The sequence below is a fragment of the Notamacropus eugenii genome, chromosome 4 (genome assembly GCF_028372415.1).
Source record: "Notamacropus eugenii isolate mMacEug1 chromosome 4, mMacEug1.pri_v2, whole genome shotgun sequence".
NCBI lineage: Eukaryota > Metazoa > Chordata > Mammalia > Diprotodontia > Macropodidae > Notamacropus > Notamacropus eugenii.
The window spans coordinates 327,040,351-327,063,557 of NC_092875.1; the positions used below are offsets into that span (position 1 = coordinate 327,040,351).

At 40.3% G+C, this 23,207-nt stretch overlaps 1 protein-coding gene across 1 annotated transcript in view; it reads left to right on the forward strand.

Annotated features, from left to right (window-relative positions):
- The window catches only part of LOXHD1 (lipoxygenase homology PLAT domains 1), a 283,771-nt gene that overhangs the window by 93,582 nt on the left and 166,982 nt on the right, over positions 1–23,207 (forward strand). Inside the window, exons 8-13 of the mRNA XM_072605219.1 lie at positions 10,319–10,569; positions 11,805–11,940; positions 12,787–12,947; positions 15,882–15,968; positions 16,444–16,579; positions 22,686–22,846. Of these exons, the coding sequence (XP_072461320.1) occupies positions 10,319–10,569; positions 11,805–11,940; positions 12,787–12,947; positions 15,882–15,968; positions 16,444–16,579; positions 22,686–22,846 (932 nt within the window). The remainder of the gene's footprint in view (positions 1–10,318; positions 10,570–11,804; positions 11,941–12,786; positions 12,948–15,881; positions 15,969–16,443; positions 16,580–22,685; positions 22,847–23,207) is intronic.

Consider the following 23,207-nt stretch of genomic DNA (forward strand, 5'->3'; position numbering starts at 1 on the left):
GTTTCGTCTATTAGATTTTGAGCTCCTTGAGGAAAGGAGCTATCTTTTCTCTCTTTTTGTACAAGGCCTGACACATAGTAGGTGCTTAATAAATATCGATTGATTGAATGACAACCATTACAGCTATAACAAGATATAGATACTGTCATGAGGTTCCCGTCCCTTCCTCCTTTTGTTTGTAGCCCAGATATAGACATTGTCCACCCTTCCTTAGCATCACTTTGCTCAGCCTGACTGTCCTGCCCCTGTTATCACCTCAGTTCCCCTAGAAGGGGTAGGGTAGAGTAGGAGAGGACACATGAAAAGACTCTTAGGGTCCTAGAGCTTGAAGACACTCTAAAGACAATCAAGTCAATCTCCTCCATCCTTTTTTTTACAGATAACAAGACTGAGTCCTAGGTGAAGTAGATTGTCCAAGATCTTATAGGTAACAGCTAGAACTTGAGTGCAGCTCCTTTGACAGTGTCCAATGCCAGTTATCTCATTCATTTAACAAACACTTATCAGCTGCTTGCCATGTGCAAAAACTGTGCTAGTCTTTGGTGAAGATATGAAAGTCATTAAGACACAGTTTTCTGCTTTCTCAAATGGAGAATGCCTTGGCTTCTAGGAGGGGAGGCATGAGGCAAAGTTTCATAAGAAGAGTTTCTGTATGGCCTCTCCTTTCTTCATCTCTCCTGTCTCCTAGCTCAATCTCTCCCTGACTTCCCTAAATCTCCCTGTCCTCATGCCTGTCCTCTGCCTATCCCAAACTCCAAGCTGCAACATTCGCCTCAGACTTGCCCTACCTCTTCAGCTCCAAAATCACCTCTCCCCTGCCAATCAAAATGTATATTCCCTTAAGGAAAGCAATTCAATTAAATTGAATTGCAGGTTTTGCTTTCTGCGGATTTGGCTTGCATCCTACTCAGCTCAACTCCTTGTCTTTCTCCTCTAGCAGTGTCTGAACAGTGAAAGCACTAACTGCCAGGCTTTACCTTTTCTGTTTCTTTTCCATTTCTCTTTCAAGAGCAGACCTCACCTGGCCTCTTCGTCTCCCAATTAGAACACTAGTATCAGCTCCCCAGGGAAGTTATCAATTTCCTTTCCTTCCTGAGGATTGAAAGGGGAGGGGGCACCTATGACCTGGGTGTTCTCCCTCAGTAATCTGTTCATCCTTAGGTTCTGGTAATTGGAGAGACAGTGGATTCATGATTCTGGGGTCAACTGAACTCAAGACAGTCTATTCTAGCTATGCCATTCATACCCACAGCATCCTCTGTTTTTGTCTACATATACCAAGAAAATTTATGGTCTGGTATAAGTGATGGTATTCCGTTTGAATTCCTTAGTGTTTTGGACCTTTTGAATTTCCATACTTATATGCTACAGGTCTACCTGATTTTAGTAGAAACTAATGTCACATTGAAGAATTATTGTTGGTTGTTATTGATGCCTGACCTAGTATTCATTCTAGAAACAGGGATGGTATTATCTTTATTCAATTCAGCAGACACATAAGTGCCTAGCACTGTCCATAAAGCATTATTTTAGGCACTGGGGTTTTTACAAAGGCTAGGTTTTACACTCATCCATTTTACACTCATGGAGCTTCCAGGCTGGAAGAAGGGAATGATAGCTACATAGACAACTATAATATAAATAGTGTATCCTAAGTACATTAGAGAAATGCAAAGTCATGGGTCAGGGAGTCAAGCAAGAGGACCAGGGAAGGCTTCATGGAGGAGGCAGCACTTGAATTAGTCTTTAAGGATGGGTAGGAAGTCAGCAGAGGAAGAAGGGGAAGGGAAAGTCATCCAAGAATAGCCAATAGCATAAGCAAAGACAAAGAGATTGGAAAGTACAGATTGTATTTAAAGGATGGACAGTTATTCACTTTGATTGAAGCAAAGAACTGGAAGTAATAGGGGGCAAAACTAGAACGGTGAGTACTGTGTTTGTGCCTTTATGAAGAGTTTTAAATTCCTGGCAAAGGAATTTCAAATTTATACGATAGGTAATGTGGAGTTACTAAGATTTTGAGCAGGACTGTGATATAAGTAGGTCAATAAATTAGGAAAATTAGGAGTGGTGTGAAGGATAGGTTTGAGAAGAAAGAGAGTCAAATTGGGAAAACCTATCAGAAGACTGCAGTAAAAATTGAGGCAAGTGGCAATAAGACATACTGGTAGGGTGGTAGCAAAGAGAATAGAAAGGAGACAACAGATGTGAGCTGTATTGTGGAGATTGAATTAATAGGACTTGGTAAATGTATGTGAGAGCTAAGGGAGAAAGAAGAATCAAAGGTAACACCAATATTTTGAGAATGGGGTAATGATAATGCCACTGGCAGAAATAATGAAGTCAAAAGAAGAAATAGACTTGGGTAAAAGATAAACTCAGTTTTGCACATGGTGAGTTTGAGGTGCCAGTGGGATATTTAGATGTCTTTTAGGTAGTTGTAGGTATAGGACTTGAGTTCAGCAGAAAGAGCAGGGTTAGATATAAAAATCTGGGAAGCTGTGGAGGTGATAGCTGAAGCCATGGGGGTGGATAAAATTGCCAAGAGATAGGTTGCAGAGAAAGAAGAGGTGAGGGCCGAGGGACAAAATCCTGGAGGAAACTAACCTCAAGGGATTATGTAGAGAATGAGAAGGTAGACAGAGACAGAGAAAGGGATTGAAATGAGATGTTTGTAAAGGGCTTTACAAACCTTAAAGCACCACATAAATGCTAGCTTTTATTATTGTTACCATTAAAATTGTTGTTTTGTCCATTTGAAAACAGACCAATGACATCACAGGGTGATGTCTTGATTTGTACATGTATTGGATTTAAGTGAGGCAGAGTTGCACAAAATCATCAGCCTCTCTCTTCCTGGAGGAGTTACTGTTATTATTATTAGCTGTTCCAAGGAGTAGGTAAAGAATCAGAAAATAGTGGTGTCTTTGAAATCAAGATGAGAGATGCTATCCAGAAGGAGCAGGTATTTAATATTATAAAATGCTTCAGATGAAAATAGAGGAGGAGAATGGAGGAAAAAGGCCTTTGGATTTGGTGGTAGTCAACAGTGATCTTTGAGAGAGCAGTTTCATCAATAATGGGGTGGGAAGCCTGGCTGAAAGCGGTGTAAACCAGAGAAAAGAAAACTCAGAGAAGGACTCTATAACTCTCTTCAAGTATCTTCAAGGATGTTCATGAGGAATAGGGATTAGACTTGTTTTGCTTGGCTCCAGAAGGCAGAATTAGGAGCAATAGGGTATAAGGTAGAATGAAGAGATTTAGGCTTGATGTAAGAGAGAAGTCCCAAACAATTAGAGCTATTCAAAGGGAGTAGTTGGTTCCCCTCACTGGAAGTCTTCAAGTGAAGAGTGGATGACCACTTGGTGGGGATCATTGGAGGGGATTTCTGCTCAGAGTTGGGTTGATCTAATTTGTCTTTGGGGTCCCTTCCAACTTTGAAATTCTCCAATTCTAGGTTGAGGAGACTCAGTGATAAGGAAGTAAAAGCATCAAGTATAGATATGCTTTTCAAGAAGTTTGAAAGTGAAAAGGATGAAAAAGATGAGAAGAAGCCAACAAGTTTGGAGACTTAGTCAAAGGGGAGAAGACAGATGGAACAGTCATTGGACAGAGTAGAAGGGACAAGGGAAGGATTTTTTTTAGGATTAGGGTGGTCTTTAGGATTTGCCAGATGGGAATAAGTGATGAGGAAGGTGGGATTAAAGATGTATGAAAGAAGGAATGGTTGCTGGAACAAGGCACTGGAGGAGATGGAAGGGACTGGGATCAAAGGTACAAATGAAAGAATTAGTCATTGGAGATGGTAGAAATATGTGTGACCAGAGTAAATAGAGCAGAATAAATTAGGCTGAGAAGTTTTGAGGAATCAATGAAGAAAAATAAAGATGTGCATCAGTCTTCTCAGTGGAGCAGGAAGTTGCCCTCTGCAGCAAGTATGGGGTTTGGATGCCATTTGGGGCTTGGGGAAAGAAGAAAACATTTGTAACAGTAGTTGTGGAGGATGAGGCAAGGAGCAGAAGATTGTCAAATAGCCACTGAAATTGTGCTATAAATTTGTATTGGGTAAAATCGTTTGGTTTCATGACTTTAAATACCAACAGTGTAACTGTCCGCATGGGATAGTATAACTCTCTTACGTACTGTGGCAAGTATTTGTGTATAGCTTTCAAACCATAACCTGATCAAATCCTATCCTGCCCAGAAACTGCCTTGGGATGTTCAAAAATTTTGATCTCAGCCCAATTCCAGGGATTCTTACACAGAGACAGAATTTTTCTATCTTGAAACAAAAGAAAATCTTCATCAGAAGCAGGCTGTACTCCTTATCATCTTTGGGATCCAAACGTATGTCAAAATAAGGTTTAAAAAATTTCAAAAACCCAAAATATGTTCAGAAAAATCCTTTACCGTCTTTACTTCAATCTAGGTTAAGACATTCAGTTTATTTGGGGAGTTATTGAAATCACACTTTTTACCAGCACTATCCATTACATACAAAGACTTTAGTTTATACATGGAATTAATAGCCTAGAAATGGCATTGATGCTTTTATTGTGAAAATATACCATTTTCCTCAATAGTGCAATTTAAGGGGCAGAGTATGATGTAATTGTAGCCTCATCTTGTATGTAGAGTTCATGTGGCAGTCTTCCAATAGACTCTTGAATGAGCCAGATTTGACATTTTATAATAAATAAAGCTTACTTTGATCCCTGTCTGTGGTGTGGAGGTGATTCTGGTTTCTTGAAGGCTACATATAAGTACAAACCCTGGCCACTCCTGATGAGCCAGACTATTTGTCTATGATCCAAGGACAAGCCTATATATGATTGATCACCATGGGATTAAAGTTTTTGATTATATTTCCTAATGAAGATCATGTGTCAGTCAATAAACACATATTAAGCACCTACTATGCTAAGTTCTAGGGATAAAAATACGAAAAAAAATACAGTCCCTGCCCTTGAGGAGTTTATAGTGTAACGGAAAGGAAATTTAAAAATCAGGTGTGTGGTTTTGAGAGGGAATGGCCAAGAAGTCAAAAATATCCAGAAGGAGTAGTCAGGTGGGAAATGAGGAGATAGCTGGGATCCCATTTTAAATGAAGGTCTTGGAGTTCATAGTTTCCCCTTCCAATCAGAGGGTATTGACGAAATATAATTGGGAAATCTTTAACAAAGTAAATAAAAAATACAATAAAATATAAGTAATATTACATTTTAAAACTAAGTCAAGAGGCAGCCCACAGAGATCTTTATGTATAAGTAGTGCTGCCAGCCCTTCCTTTCTCCTCCCCCATGCCTTTTCTGTTTGAGTTTGTCACCATTGATGTGGAGCATAGAACCCAGTTGGGAAAATATACGTTTCCTCAGAAGGAAACCTAGGGATTGTTGTAGTAGTTCATATCCCCGGCATCAGGTGATTTTTCTTCTTTCGTTGGCATTTGTATCCTCTTCAGAGTCAATAGAAATATACCTCAGAATATTGCAATCATATTTACAGAAGCCTATAAAATGAAAGTAGTCCCCCAGTTGCAGTGTAATGATAATTAGTAAAGATAGCTTCTGTGGTATCTTTTCCCTTGCAATGTTGTTTCATGGCAAGCCTATGTAATCCATTGAGCATGCTTCAAGATCACAATGATTGCCCAGTTAATGCTACCATAATCTGTGCTGTGAAATGTTCCATACGCCTCTTTCTGAGAGCAGCTTCTATTTATCCCTGCTAGGGAGGGGCACAGAAGCCTCTCGTGAATGAGCTGGTATATAAATCTAGGAACTAGTACCTTAGGCACCGTACCATTCCAAAAGCCTGACTAAACAGTGTGTCAGAACATTTTTAGGAGGTTTACAAGGGGGTTCCAGGGTCCTTGCATCTAGATTTTGTCAATGGCAGCAATCCATTTAAAAGCAGAAAATAATGTATTTTCTATGCTGAAGGGAAAAAATGAAGAAAATTGTGAGCATCTAATTAGCAAGATGTCCTTCAACAACATGTATTTAGTGAGCTACATCAACTGTACTAGAATGGAAGTCTATAAGCCTTCTTATTTATATTTTAAGTTCTCTGGAAATAAAAAGCATTATATCCAGAGCCAAAAACCAATTAAGTTATATGCTCCTTTGGCCAGGGGATGAAAGACCCTTGCAAAACTGGATCTTGTCCAAAAATGATTGATGAGTGATCATGGATGATGCTATTGCTGATTCCTAAACAATCAATCAGTCCTCATCAAGGGGTCATTCTTTATTCAGCACCTTCCTTTTGGAATTTCTGTTGTTCTTGTCATTTTCCAATAAATTCTGCTTTCTTGGATTCCAGAGATGGTACCATATTTTGATGATATCCTAATTGTGATATCAGGAGTGTTTAAACATATGGAAAACCTTTGGAAAGTTCTCCCTGGTTTGAATGCATCAGGTATCCACATGAGAAAAGAAGCATATGAGGTTGGGACTTCTGGTGCAATGTTCTTAGGCTCCCATATCACTGCTGCTGCTGCTGTGGGCCTATCCTGCTATCTATAAGGTCTTTGAAGGCCATGTAACACTGACTAACAACAAAGAAAGGACTTGCATCCACTGTCTTGGCACTTGGAAAGTTCTACCGTGTTCCCCTTCTGCAAAATGTGGCTTGTCTTCAGGCAACCCATTACTTCTTGGGAAAGGATGTTCATCAGGTATAGACAACTTTTTCAAGAAGTTTGGAAGTGAGGATGATGAAAGAGATGGGAAATAGCTGAGTAGGCTAGAGTTTTAGCAGTGAAAGGGGGAAGATAAATGGGATGGGGTAAGAGACAAGGGAAGGTTTTTTGAGGACTGGGGAAACCCTACCAGCAGACAGTGACTCCTGAGAATATTAAAGCAGTTATTGACAGCTGAACTTTTGCCAAGACATTATGAAGAACCCAACTGGTACTTGCCTCTTATTCACTTTATGGTGTGGGAGGTATGCTCTGCCAGATTGCCTTGAAATCACTGACCACTTATCTCTCAAAGACAGTATTGTCTCTAATATCAAGCACAGATGCAATGGAAAGAGCAGTGAACTTGGAAGTTAGAGGACCTGTCTCCAAATACTGGCTCTCCCCCTTAGTACCAGAGTGTCTTTGGCCAAGTCATTTTACCTCTTTGGGCCTGTTTCCTCATCTGTAAAACAAGAGTTTGGACTAGAAAACCTTTAAAGTAGGGGTCCTTAACATTTTTCTGCATCCTGGACTTTTTGGCAGTCTGGTTAAGACTTGGGACTCCTTTTCTGAATGACATTTTTAAGTGCACAAAATAAAATCCATAGGATTACAAAGAAAACATTATGTTAAAATAGTCATATATATATATATATATTTAAAAACCCAAGTTCCACATTAAAGACTTTTGCTCTAGAGTTATGATCCAATAACTTACACATAGTAGGTACTTTATAAATGTTTGTTGAATTGAACCAAAGGGAATTGAATTTACAGAAAGAAACAACATCTAACTCAACAATGAAGCCCTCTATAACAGTGCAATGACCAAGAAGTTTCCTCAGTTATATTTATGATTTTGGAAGTTTTGTTTTTACAGTGGGTACACATCACAAACCTTCCGTGGGCACCTTTATACGAGCCTATGTCCGTACCCACAAACACATTGCCACATTTACAGCCCTGAAGTATTTTCCTCAGCGCTTATTCCTGAGGAGCTGTCATGCTGTAGTGGAAAGAAGGTTAGACTTAGAATCTGAGCTCCTGGGCTCAAATCTCAGGTCTTCTACTTACTAGTTTTGGGACCTAGAGCAAATCTGTTAACCTATCTGAGCCTCAGTTTCTTTATCTGTAAAATGAATGGAGTAGGTTTCACACTGCCTCCCTCACAGAATCTCTGTGAGCCTCAAATGAGATAATGGGGGTAAAAGACTTGATATCCAAACCTTAGAGGGCTGCATGAATGCCAGCTACTATTCCATGCCTGCCAACATGCCTTGGAGAGCAATATGGAATGCTAATACCCCCAGCCATCTGTCAATACAAATCCCGGATTATTTTGTGCCACCACCACTGGGAGCTTTGATGTGACAGCTCCCTGATCTGCTTCTTTAGGCTGGTCAAATTGTGTGATTCAATCCGCAATTTGAAGACTGATGAAGAAGAGGTGGCCAATTGAGAAACTGCCTTGGAAATTCAAGCCATTCCAAGATAATGATGTGAGTTATCTGCCTGTAAAAGATACTGTCTTGTGTGTAGAGGAAATCACATTGGTGAAAGGAATCACCACGGTGCAGTAGAAAGAGCCCTAGTGCTGGAGTTGGAGGTCCTGGATTCCAGTTCTGACTGAGCCTCTTATAAGCTGTGTGATTTTAGGGCAATCAGTTAACCTCTCTGAACCTCATTTTCCTCATTTGTAAATAGTCATGATGGACTGGGTGACCTCTAAGGTCCCTTCCAGCCCTAAGTCAACAATCCCATGATCTTGATCACAATGCATAAACATTCCAAGGAATTATTTGGATGGAAGCTTTGGATAAAAATCTAGTGACCTTGAATGTGACATCACAAGGACTGTAGTGCCAGGGAATTCTCTGGTGAGGAAATTCTCTTTATCAATACAGGCTGACATTTTCTCTATAACATATAGTCTTAGACAGTTGCCTAGAGCACTGCTCAGAGTCACACTGCCAGTACGTGTCAGATCAATCAGATCAAATTAAAAAAAATTTGTTAAGGTCTTACTACATTCCAGGGAGCTGGATATATTTGGGCAGCTAGGTGGAGCAGTGGCTAGAGAACTAGGCTTGGAATCAGTAAAACTTGGCTGGCTCTGTGACTGTGGGCAAGTCCTGCTTTCCTCAGTTTCCTCATCTGTAGAATAAGCTGGAGAAAGCAATGGCAAACCATGCTAGCATCTTTGCCAAGAAAACAAATGGAATCACAAAGAGTCAAACATGACTGAAAAGGCTGAGCAGCAGCATATTCCTGCTTTAAATATTGGGAACACCAAAAAAGGTTAAAAACGACCCCTTCTGTAAAGTCAGCTCCCTATTCTCTATGATGCCAAATCTTAGATGATAATTGTTATTAGAGAAGTATGAACAAAGTGATCTGTGAGGTCTTGGGGTGAAAGGAGAACTTCATGGAGGAGGTGGCACTAGTGTTGAGCTTTAATGACTGAATAAGAATTCAACAGGTGGAGGCAGGACAGAGATGGTTTCAGAAATAAGTAACAATGTGAACAGAAGCACTGAGGTTGAAAACTCCAGGGTATGCACGGAGAGAATGAATGATATAATTTGTGGAAATATATAGAGGAGAGTTATATGAAACAAAGGTGAAAAGGAAGGATGAGATCACAGAGGGCCTTGAATGATAAGGTAAGGAGTCTGAACTTTGTTGTGAGAGCAATAAAGAACCATGGAAAGGTTTTGAACAGGTAGATCTATGTATAAGCTACATTAGTCTGGGAGCAGTATGAGGATGGTTTGGATGGGAGAAATAAAGGATGTGGAGAGGCCATGAGGGGAACAAAAGAGGTTGCTATAGGGAAGAGAAATGTCCCAGCTCATTCCAGCAGCTTTGGGATGCAAAGGAAGTTTTCCCAAAAGAATAAGACAGGATAATAGCAATAGATCTTAATTATGAAAGGGATGAACTCAGAGGATGAACCAAGGCTTAGGGACACCAGGGGCAAGGATAAAACTAGGTAAGCCATAAGAACTTGGGGTGGAATGGTGTGCAAGTTAAGTCAGGAGGAGGAAGGGGCCTGCTGATGGTCAACTGGAGAGAGACTGTCATTGAACTTGGCATTTGGAGATTTGACAGTTTTCCATCATGCCTCCTATATGCCTCCATAGCAGGATATCTGGTCCAGGCAGATAAGAACCACGGATTTTGCAGGGAGGAGGCAAGTACTCATTTGGGTACATCAGTATAGTTTCCCATTTCTGATGTCAGAGGCAGGGAGATGTTGGGAATTGGTTAGCAAATCAGATAAAGAAAACAAGTATGGAACATGAAGACAGAGGGTAGGCAGAGGGAGATAACATGTCATAAGTGAGTTCTGAGGATGAAAAACCAATGTGTTTTTATAAAAACTTAACCTGATGCTGGGCATGAAGATATGGCTACCAGGAAGACATGAGCTAAAAATGAGGACATAAAAGGAACTAGGAAGCCAGGACAGAGAAGTGGAGATAGAGAATGTGGTAGAGAGGAAGACATGATGGGCAGTTAGAGCCATGAGGAAAAGCTCATGGGGTAGGATGTGTTCATATGGGATATATTCTAATCCCATCTTAACGAACTCCCCTTCTCTTGCTGCTTCTCTTTTGATACCACCAGCTATCTCATACATTGTTACAGTCATCACAGGGGATGTCCGGGGGGCTGGGACCAAGTCCAAGATTTTCCTTGTCATGTACGGAGCCAGAGGAAATAAGAACAGCGGGAAAATCTTCCTGGAAGGAGGAGTGTTTGACAGAAATCGGACAGACATATTCAACATTGAGCTGGCGGTGTTGCTCAGCCCCCTGAGTCGAGTCTCCATTGGCCATGGCAATGTAGGCGTCAACAGAGGCTGGTACTGTGAGAAGGTGAGGGATTCTAGCCTTGGTGAGCTCACCCTGATTATTCCCACGGTGTCTAACCCTTTTCCTTCAGTGAACTTTGGTTATCACTGTTGCATACTGGTTATATGTATGCCTGTCATATATTCTGTTGTATTGAATATTCCTTCAGGGACCTGGAATCATTCTTGAACACAGACTCTAACATAGTCATACATTCACTGAGTTCTCAGAGAATGCTTCTGACTATCTAGGGCCTGGTACAGAATATAAAATCAATTAGTTTATCATTCAACAAGTATTTATTGAACACAGTTCTATTCCAAGCACTGGAGGAGACAGTGACTCTCTATCTCACCATATTATACCTCCTTTCTTTTCACCATTATTCTTTCTGGTACCTTTCTGTTTCCCTTCTCCTTTTCTGTTTGTTTTTTTTTAAAGCTAGTTTTAAAATTAAATCCCTGATTTAACTTGTTTTGTTGTGATTGGTCTTCTAAAAAGTCTTCTCAATTGAGTGTTCTGATGAATTGGCTTTCTGTTTGGGATGACTGGTTACACCAAAAACAATAACAACAATATTTAAAGAACATGTTGAGAAAGGGAGTTGGTTGGTAGGTAGATTGGAGCCAAGTTTTGAAAAAGCAAGGGATTTGTTATGGAGGTAAAAGGGGAGAAGAGAAAATCTCATTCATTTGATAAGTAGGTTGAAACCCTGAGACTTCGTAACACAACGGTCACTGAAAGAAAACTGGACTCACAATCACAGACTGTGAGATTTTAGCAGCAATGGAGCTATAGGATAGGATCATAGATTAAGATCTGGAAGTCACCTTACAGATGGCTGAATAAACCTACTTATTTTACAGATGAGGAAACTGAGAATGAGAAAGGTTAAGTGATTTACCCAGGATCATACAGCTATTAAGTGTCTAAGAATTCTGGTCTTCCCGACTCCCATCCAACCCTCTACCCACTGTATATCCTAGTCCATTGTCCTCATTTGGCAGGTGAATAAACTAAAGGCCAGAGAAGGGAAATAACACGTCCAATGTAGCACCAGGGGAATTTAAATTCGGATCTTTTGATTCAAAGTCTAGTGTGCTCCTCTTTCTCTCTCCTTCCTCCTCCTCCTCTTCTCCTCTGTCTCTGTCTTGTTCTTTCTCTCTTCTCCTCCTCTTTCTCCACCTCTCTCATCTGCTGTGGAAGCAGGCTGTCCTATGAAGGAATGTTGGAAATGGAACTTGGTCTGTTTTCCTCAGGTGGTGATTTTATGTCCATTCACTGGCATACAACAGACTTTCCCTTGCAAAAACTGGCTGGATGAAAAGGAAGGTGATGGGCTGATTGAGCGGCAGCTGTATGAGGTGGTGTCCCTGCGCAAGAAGAGACTCAAGAGTATGTGTTCAAGTCAGGCTGGAGAATTCTCAGGATTCCGAACAGAATTTCCAGGGACCCGAGCTACTGCTATTCTACTTTCCCTGTTACAGAATAGGGAGGGGATGGGGACATAGACTTCCCAATAGACTGCCTAGGACATGTTATTTCCTGAGTTTGGGGCCCTAGATTTCTGGAGCAAAGCCAGTAAGAAATCCACAACCCATCTAACCTGGCTGCAAATATTTCCGTTTTCCAAAAATTAAGAGACCATTTACTTCTAATATCCTTGAAGGCGACTGAGTTATTCAAAGCAGCATAGATAAATTACATTTTTATAAGTTGTCCTATTTTAAATACTCTAGCAGAACTCTGGTTACTTGAAGGAACTTTGAGATGAATCCTATTATAAATCAAAGAATTCTTTTGTAAACAAGTCATTACTCCCTAATTTATCTGTCTTATCTGCTTGGATTTTGGTATAGCTGGGCTGTTGTTTTTGTTGTTATAGCACTCGCATCACTGTGTATCTTGTCTTGGACTCAGGTAGTCTTAATTTCTTCTTTCCCCCATTTGTAATAGTTTGGCTTAAATATATAAATATATATATATAATATACATATAGATGTATGTATGTATAGACATATCTGTATGTATACACACATATTTGTGTCCCTTGATCTCAAGTAGTATTGATCTTTTCTTCTTTCTTCCATATGTAATAGTTTAGCTTAAATATATGTATATATGTGTATATATTTGTGTGTATATGCATATATATAATACATACATGTATGTATGTATTTTACTGCAAAAAAATTGCAGAATAACTTGAGTTATTTTGTTATGGTTTTGTTCTGTTTTAAGAACTTGCCTGGTCTCTCTGGGTCTGGACAAATGACCTAAAGAAAGCTGCCTGTAATGTCCCTGTTTTTATCCAACTTTATGGACAGAAGGGGAGAACTGATCAAATTCGTTTGAACCCAGGTCCACAAGGCTTTAAACCTGGCAAGATTGACAAATTCAGGGTAAGAGTAATGAGTGTGGGGAAAGAGGGGAGAGGTATTTCAGTGAGGATCATAGGGATTTTTTTCTTAAAAAGCTGAGATTAGGTGAATCTTGGATTTTTCTTTTTTTTTCTAAAAAATTTTCATTTTAATTCATCAAATATGTGTAAGGTACTTAGAATGCAAAGAAAAAAAAAAAATTCCCTTCCCTCAAGGAATTTACACGTTACTGAAGAATACAACCTATAGACAAATAAATAGATATGAGTTAATTTGATGAAAAAGAAAATACTAAAAACTAGGAGAATCAGGAAGAACTTCCCATGGGTAGTGTTATCTGGATTGAACCTAGAAGGAAGGTAAAGATTCTAAGAAGAGGAGGTGAGGAGTGAGTACATTTCAGGCATGGGTCCTAGTCTGTGGAGGTAGGAGATGAAGGCTGAATTCTGGGAACAGCAAGGAGAACAAGCTGACTAGAAAGATTGGATCCAGACTGTGACAAAGTTTAAATACCAGTCTGAGGGGCTTTGCATTTTATCCTAGAGGCAATAAGGAGATAGGGTAGAAGATAGTCTGTAGGTCCCAATAAGGAATAATATTACATTATGTAGAGTTCACTGAATAGAACAGGGGCAGAATTTGAATGTCCTCTAGAGTTTCTATCTGAATTAGACTGACCAGATGGGGGCTTAAGAAAAAAAAAAGCAATTAGTTCAGAGAATTATAGTGCCACAATGAAATGGTCTGAAGCAGAGGTATCTATCATATGGCAGCAATAAAATAAATTGAAGTACAATAAAACATAGGTGATGCTAATTTGTGGTTTTCTAAGTCAATATGCAGCAGACTTATGTAAGGTATGGTGACCCTTTTTTTATTTGAGTTTGACACCACTCAGCCAGAGGATTCAGAAACACTGATGACACCTTGGTTCAGAAAACCTTTGCCTTTTGGATATGATGAGTATTAGTGCTTCCATGGGTACAGGACAGGGATCCTGTCTGATACTGATGTAAAAACCTCTGTCATTAGGATTTTTTTTTAAGCAAGAAGGATCCAAATTAAACTCTGAATTTGACATTTTTTAAAAAGTAGAATTTTTAAAAATTCATTTTACTAGAACTATCTTTCTAAAGAGAGGCTAACAAAGGACTTTCTAGTTTGAGACCCTACTTTAATGATTAAATAAAATGACTCTCAAATGAGGCATCAAATCAGGCTAAGAGGTCTGGTTCCAACATGCAATGCAGCTCAGAAATATTTATAAGCCAGTGAGTATAAACCCTTGCAAACTGCTCGTAAGTAAACACATCCAGGGCAATGCCATTAGAAGTCAACCACCCTTAGATTGTTCCTTTGATAATTCATCACAGAACATTTCTAGGTCACCATTAAAGCAAGGCCTTGAACTAGAATGTCCTCTGTTCACCTAGATGGTCAAATTGCTTCGTCTGAGGCTCAGAGATGGTGTTTTATTCAATTTCTTTATCTCCTTTCATGTCTAGCATGGTACTCTCAACATAGCAAGCACAGAACAAATGTTGACTGAGTGAATTAATGAATGAAGGAGTTTGAATTAGGGTTAGAAGTTCTCTTCCTATTCAAAAATGTTCAAATTATTCTTATGTGTCTAGGATTCTGAATCAAGGATATTCAAGTTAATAAACTCCTGGTAAAGAACATCCTCTACCAATGTAAACAATGAACTTGCTTTGCAGCATTTAAAGTCTTAGAGAGAGTTGCCTAACAACAAGAGGCAATGAGCATTTATTAAACACTTACCGTGTGCCAGGCACTGAGCTTCCTGCAGAAGATGGAAACAAGCAAAAAAAGAAAGAAAAGGCAGTCCCTAACCTGAGAAGCTTATGTTCTAATGAGGACATAGAGAGCTGAAAAGTTGGGTTGGAGAGAAAGAAGATACCTTAATGAGGAGGAATGAGGAGATTTCCAAAGCATGCCTGGGAGGGAAAGAAGCTTGGGGGCATTGAGAAGTTAAGTGACTTGCCCAAGGTCTCACAGCCAGTTTTGAGTCAAAGGAGGGATCTGAAATCAGATCTTCCTGACTCCAGAGCCGGTTCTCTATCTACTATATTACACTGCTTCTCCATCTTACCCATACTGGGCACTTAGATATTCAATGAATTGAATGGACTCAAAGTATATGGTCTGTTGACAGTGGGTGAGTCAGTCAATGAGTATTTATTAAGCACCTACCATATGCTAGGTACTGCGCTAAGCCCTGGGGATTCAAAAAAAGGCAAAAAACAGTTCCTGTCCTTGAGGGGTTCACTATCTAATGGGGGAGACAACATGTAAACAACTATGTGCAAATAATCTATACAGGAGAAATAAGAAAAAAATTAAGAAAAGGAAGCTACTAGGATCTGAAGATGGATTGGAGAAAGCTTCCTGTAGAGGGTACAATTTTAGCTGGAACTCCAAGAAAGCCATGGAAACCAGGAGATGGGGGGAGGGGGAGGAGGGAGGAGTATATTCCAGAAATGGGAGACAGCCAGAGAAAATGCCCCAAACAGAGACAAGGAGTGGAAGCCAAGAGGCCAGCATCACCAGATCGAAGGGTATGGGATAAAGGTAGGAGTGGGAATGGTTATGAAGGGCTTTTAATGTAAAACGAAGGATTTTTTATTTGACCCTAGAGGTGATAGGGAGTCACTGGAGTCTGTTTAGTAGGAGTGTAGCAGGCTTAGTCCTGCCCGGCCATTAGGAATATCACTCTAGCAGCTGAACGGAAGATGCACTGGGTTGGGGGAGAGATTTGAGGCAGGCAGCTCCACCGGCAAGCTATTAGTGCAGGAGTAAGGCGATGAGGGTCTATAGAAGGGTGGTGGCAGTGTCAGAGGAGAGAAGGGGCTAAAGAGCATCATCTTTATATCAGAGACAGGGCCTTTCATCTTTGTTTTATTCTCTTGAGGAACTTTGCTCTTTTTCATGCAGCTTGAAATCCCAGATCTTGGAAGATTTTATAAGATCAGAGTTTGGCATGACAGTAAGATCCCTGGTTCTGGATGGCATCTAGTAAAGGTGAGAAGTGCAACTTGTCCCTTGTTCCCTATCATTGTGGGTGGGAGAAAAGGCAGGAAAAAATTGGAATCCAGACTGGTTTCTTTTTGTGATCCCACCACAAAGGTTTACCAAATATTCCCCTGTAGCTCCAGTAGTGGGAAGGAAGGATAGATGATCATTGAGGCCAGTCTGTATTAGGGTAGAAAGTATTGGACTCACAGGGAGGAGAAGGAGGGAGGGAGGAATGACTTCTCTGAGGTAAGCCAGGAGATCAGACCACAGATGCTCCATCCTTGTCTCCAGAAAACTACAGGCCTAGGAGGAGGATGGGGCAGGACAGCTACTACTCCCCTCACCCTTTCCCCAGAGACTTCTTAGAGGGTTATCTGTAGGACCAGATTTATCCTGTCTGTGCTAGTTAGGATAGCAGAGTGGGGTTGCTGGGGCACTTTGGATGTTTCTTTACCTAATCTTTTCCATGGCATCTTTCCAGATGACACTTTTGAATTCTCTAACAAAGGACAAGTATAACTTCAACTGTAACCGCTGGTTGGATGTCAATGAAGATGACTATGAGACAGTGAGGGAGCTTACTGCAGAGGGTCCGACAGTTCGGAGGATAATGGGAAGTGAGTGTTGATCCCAGTTTCTAGGGAAAGATGAGCCTTGCTGAGAGGAGGGTAGAAAATGCCTTGTTTCCTTCAAAGAAGTAGGCCTGATTCAGAGTGCCACTGAGGGGATATAGTCAAGAGGCTGCAAACCTAATCTCTCTGTACCCCCAAATCCCTATCTCTAAGTGCTGTAATGTTTGGGGGCCAGTTGAACCAAAACAGTCTGGAGGAGCATGCTATCTGGGGGTGCTGGGGTTCTAGGTCACATGAGAAGTTCTAGACAGACCTAGGCTTCCTCAGAATGTCCCTAGATTTAAAAATAAGAATAAAATAATACATTTAGACAATATTTTGCTGTTTCACAAAGTACCCCATATTTTAATAAAATTCTAAGCTTATGTTCCTACACTGTATACATGATCATCTGAGCCCCTCTGTGACATTCTAGGATTGACTCAGAATGGATAACATGTACAATCATACTTTGCCTTCACCTTTTCCTAATTATCACTAACCTTTGCTAATTTTTAAGAGGGTTCACACTCTGCTACGTGTGCAAGGCTATCAGTTCTGTAGATTATAGCTGCCCTGTCAGTGACCACTAGGCCTCCCTAACTTTCCTTTCACTATTACTATGTCCATGTGATTCTTCTGCCTTTCTCCTAGGGAAGGGTAGACTCAGATCCACACAGCTTTGAAGTCAGCCTGGCCTTCCTGATTATTTCTCTCTTCCTATTGCCATCACTCAAAGGCATGATTATCATTGTGAAAATTTAATTTGCTGTGATAGTGAGACACTTACTTGGAGGAGTTCTCTAGTACCCATGAAGACCAGGACCTACTCTTATGTACATATAGGGTCAGTTCTGGGGTAAAACCTGAGAGAAATGGAGAAGGAAGAAAATTAAAGGTCCCTATCTTTGAGATCTCCTCATCAAACAGAATAGAGAGAAGCAGTACAAGAACTACAGTTATTCCTTCTACATTGTGGGGGTTAGGAGTGTGGTGTCTCCACAATCTGGAAAATCTGTGTAAAATTTTTTAGCCCTAAAATTTTTTATGGGGTGTTTACAGTACCTTATTGTGAAATTTGGGTTAAGTATTTGGTCATAGTCTATATTATACAATACTATACATATATTTTATGCATTTCTGAGTTTCTAAACTTTTTCTATCATTTGCTGGTCTTCATGTATCATCTGTGGTTTCTGCAAAACTCCCCCCAAATTGCCATTTAATTTCTTGTGCTTACCCATGATACATATTGAAACTACAGTGGGGAAAATGGCCACCCCTTCAACAGAAGGGATAACTGTATATATGACCTGCCTCAAAAACCCCCCAGCAAAATCAAAGAAAACATTAACTCGGGCAAAGTCCAGTTATCAACCTCAAGTTTCTCTTCTTAGGAGAGGCATTATGATATTTAGAAAGTGGCACTCAAGTTTGGAGTGGGGCGGACCTCACCTCAGTCGTTTACTACCTATGTAACTTGGAGTAGATTACTTAACCCTTCTGGGTCCCTGTTTTCTAGTTTCCTCTTCTGTAAAATAATCAGTCTGGCCTAGATGACAGTTAAGCACTTTTCTGTCTCTAAATGTATAGATTATAATCTGATTTCATATCTACTTTTTAATCCTAGGAGGATTGAAAACATTATGGAAAACTATATCAAATGAGATGTAATTAAAACATGAATCTGGTAAAAGAAATGATGTTAATAATGTATTTCAAGGTCAAAAATAAGGAATTTTTGAATTAGCTAATATTATGCATTGTTCATATAATTGCTACCTCTATCTTAGGGTCTGGGGGCTTTACAGAAGAATTAGATAAACCAGTTGATGAATTAGGTCTTTTTTATTTGGCATATTTAAGGGAAGCCCATACAGCTTAACTAGGGAAACTCAAGAGAACCCCAAGGAGGAGTCCTGAATAGAAAGGGACAGCATCCAGGTCCCTGGGACAGCAGCTAAGTCTGCCAAACTTGAGCAACTCTGCCAACCTCCCCTACTCTGACACTGGGTAATCCATGGGCTCCCATGGACCCCAGCAAAGTGTAGGGAAGGGATACCTTCAGAGATGCCTCAAGAGAAGCTTGAAACACTGTGATCTCAGGTTCTAGCAGTAGGGAGGATCAGCTCATCATGGCCTGGTGAAGGGCTGCTCCCATAACATGATATATCCTTATATAAAACTCTCACTAGGATTCCTGGGTCCATCTTCATACCATGCCTAAGGGCATCTCAGGAATCATGGCAATGTGGGGACTTTCTAAAGAAGGATGGGAGCCTACTTAGGCATGTTTCTTTGGTTTCCCACCCCTGAGATCACAGGCAAAGATGGACCAATCAATTAAGCAAGTGGAAGCTTCTATCCTAGAAGATACCAGATGTAGAAGATGCCACAATGTGGGGAGGTATCCAGTAAAAAGGCAGTGCATTATGGAAGAGGAGGAGACTAGGCAGGAGGAAAAGATGTGGATAAAGGATAGATACGCTATGGACAGAGACAAATAAGTTGGAAAATTCCAGACTACAATTCTCTCCCTTTGCACAGATAGCCAAGAATTGACCCTGTAGATATGCTTGATTTTACAAGATAGATTGCATTCCAACAAAAATGGCTAAAATTCTCTAAAACAAACCCCATTTGTTCACTGACTTCTCTTAAAATCAAAGGTGCATTTTTATCTAAAAGATACTCTCCAATAGATTGAAGTTTATACTTTTGTCTATGAAAGAATTAAGATATGGCCAAGGTATGCTGGGTTTTGAGGTACATGAGTAGGTCTGCATGTCTGTTGGGTGTTCTTTGTCTATTTTGGAGCAATTCCAGATTAATTGGCCTCTGTGGCTTCCCTGTTTGGAACAGAGGGATTTCTCCCCTGCCAGGGAAATACTTAACTACACACTCATAGTTCCCAGAACTCAGCTGTTTTTCTCTCTTTGTCTGGTTATTTATGGCAGCTTACAGAGCTTGGCTGCAATCACTTTATCCACCGAATGCCCCCATATAACACACAAGAAAGGACAGATTAAACATTCCTTAAGTTTGAAACTTGGAATGATGTAAAATGAATCAGTATTTTGCTGTTAATGCATTCTGCAAATTCAAAATTGCGGTGATCTATTTCACTTAAAATGAGAGATAAGTATAACAGTATAAGAGACAACAGAGTGTATAATAGAGAGCTGGCCTCTGAGTTAGTAAGACCCAGGTTCAACTCTTTCTCCTAACACATACCTTTCCATTCCTCATCTGTCAAATGAGAGGGCTGGATAAGATGGCTGCTGTGGTCTTCAAATCTATACTTCTTTTTATACACACATATGTGTGTACGTGTGAATATATGCATACATGTATATATGTATATGTGTATATATGTATATACACACGTAAATAAATTCAAATATACAAATATACATATACAAACAAACACACATATATAGATATGTGTGTGTGCTGGAGGGGTTTTCAGGAGTGATTGCATTGATTAACATAGGCTTTAAAACGTGGAGGAAATATATAGCAGCTCAGTTTATTTTTACACTTCCTTTCCCAAAGGAGCCACCCAGATAGTAAAATAAATGAAGGCAGCATTCTTTACTGCTTGCCCAGCAGAAATGATTACTCTCCAAAGACAAGTAGGCAAAAAAACCATAGGATTTGAATACTAGATATTATAAGTGCTTGTTAATCAGACTGCACTGTAAATTTTTTAATTAAAGGACAAATCAGAGACTCTGGTACATACCCACCTGTTTAAAATCTTTTCCTGGTAAAGACTACCAATATAATTATCTCTAACTGTCTGTAGTATCCTTATCAGGATACAGATTTGGCCAAACAGGTGCTAGGGGTCCATATGGGAGCCCAATAAGAAGAACTCCATGCCCTTTGAGAACTTCTGAGCAGAAAAAACTTAGACCACTTGATCAAAGCTACTTTCTCATTCATGGTTGGAATATTGTGTTTGGAAGTAATAGAGCAGAGATGGTCCTCTGCAAAACTATAAATTTGGTGAGGTTTGCTTTGATCAACTCTACTTCTTCCCTTCACCTTCCCAGACTTTCAGCATCCCCTTCCTCTCTCCTACCAGGCAATCAAGAGATTTTTGATGTTTAGAATCAATCTGGTCAATAATATGTTAAGATATCGCCTCTTTTACAGAGTTATTGTTTTTTAAAAAGAACTTGGAAAAGACCATACTTAATCTCAAAAGATGGGCAGAATAATGGGATTTCAGGCACCGTGACACTTTGCTGAGGAAACTGTTTCTGGGCAGTGCATGACACCACTCAAATCACCATGAGTCAGTTGTTTTTATTGCTTGTATGTTTACATTTGTGCTAGATCTTGTTCTATTTGGCCGCAGTAGACCTTTGTTTGGATAGATTGAGGAAAGTCAAACCTAACCTTATGGTGCTCCTCACTTTGTGCAACACCAAGCAGCACATCTTCCCAAAAAGTTGCATGTAAATTGAATTTTTCATAAATGGAATATGATTTTCTTGTTGATACCATCGTCATCTGTGAAATATTGGATCTTATTTCATCTACAAGAGACCTTCAGTGCTTGTAGCTCTTCAGTATGTGTACACTTAATTTCTCTGTCCTCATCTCTTCTACTACTACCAACCTCTCACAAAAAGGCAGTATCTTACAGTGCTGGCAAATGTAGGTGGCAGCACTGAACTGGGAATCAGGAGACCTTGGGTCTACACTTGCTATTAACTGGTTGTCCAACCTTGGGCAAGTCATTTCCTTTCATGTAACCTCAGTTTCTTCAATGGAAAGCGGGGAATATTGAATTCCATGACCTCTTCAGGTGCTTTAATATTCTCAAATTCCATAATTCCAATTAATGAGAGAGGAAATTTATATGTCATCTATCTAAAGGTATTCCAAAGCCTAAAATTTCTTCCCATTGACTTAGTCCAAAGATAGAAATTTTCTTATGTCAGAGTTGTTGAAAGTGAGGTCTAACCTAAAAAAACTTAATTCAGTGAAAACTTGAATCAAACTTTTCCCATGAGTATAGAAGGGCTCCCCACCATTCCTGCAGGCATCCAGGAACAGATCCCTTCTTTCTGTCCCCTTCCTGAACTTGCTGATGGATCATTTGTTGGTCACTACCAAATGCTTCTATCTGAGAGCCAGTCTTCTCTTTGAATGCACTGATTCTTACATAGAGGGGTTTTTATGGGGGGGGGGGAGGGAATGCCACTTTTTTCATCTCTTTCTGTACCCCTCCACCTCCACCCTACTCTACTGAGGAGCAGTTCAATGGACTCATGGTGTCTCATTGGTTTCCTGGAATCTCAACATGAGAGAGCAGGTCAGAGGGTATAATCAGCCCCCAATAACAAATTAAAATAGCTCTTTTGACATAATATGCTGCGTTGGTCTTCCCAGTGGGCCCACACAGTACTTTGTGCTGATGACTGCTGTGCCTTTAGCAAGGATTATTTTACAGTTTATTTAAAAGTGACCGAGAGGACTGGGGAGCTCTGTGCCAAATGCCAACCTCATCTATAGCACAGTTTGCTTTTTTTAGAAAGACCAAACAATGAGAACTGGGAAGAATGTCTTTGGAGCATCGCAGCAGTCCATTGAATGATGTCCCTCTTGCCATCCTCTTCCCCCTTTCCTTTGCTCTTCTCCCTTTTCTTCCTTCCTCAAGCCTTTATTGCATACCTACTATGTGCCAGCTCTGTGCCAAGCACCACTGGGGAATAGAAGAACAGCAAATGACTGGTTCTTTTTTTCACAAGGAAATTGCAAATTGGTTGGAAAGGCAGAACAAATACACAAGAAGCAACTGGAAAAAACCACAGAACTATGTAAAATCACAAAGTAGAATAAAAATCAGTAGCTCCTAATCAGTCCTATATGCACTCAGAAAGTGGGCATTGAATGGCAGCTGGAGGTGGTCAGGGAAGGCTTCATGGAGGAGATAAGGCTTGAATAAAGCCTTGAAAAATGGGTAACATTTGGAAAGGTAGAGGGGATGGGAGAGGGAAGAGTGGTGGGGATGGGGAGGACTCTAGGGCAAAGGCTTTTGAGAAGGGAAGGTGAGGGTTTTCCCACAGAGCAGAAAGAGTATAATTTATTTTTTCAGTGACCCAGTATCGAGTGACCCTATGCACCGGGGACATTGAAGGAGCAGGAACAAACGCCCGAGCTTTTGTCTGCCTCTTTGGTGATGTGGGAGATACTGGAGAGCGCACCCTATCTAGCATCATCTGCAGGAACAACAATGATATATGTCAAAAAGGCAGTGTAAGTATCAGAATGTTCCCTACTCTCCTCTTCTGAGACTTCCCCTTCCTCCTTACCTTTTAGAATGATGTCATTCTTGATGCTGGCTGAGATGAGAGAGATTGAATCAGATTCTCTGGGTGGGAAGAAATCTCATTTGTAGCAGCCTTCTTGTATACCACGGTAGAGTGTGAATTCAGTGGGGCCTAGGATTAGAGATGTAGAGTTGAAAGGGATCCAGAAGCCATATAGTCTGATTCCCTCATTTTACAGATGAGGAAACTGAGGCCCAGGGAATTCAAGTCACTTATTCAAATTCATACAGATTGTAAGTGGTATCCTTTGGATTCAAGTCCAGATCCTCCAGCACCAAATTCACTTA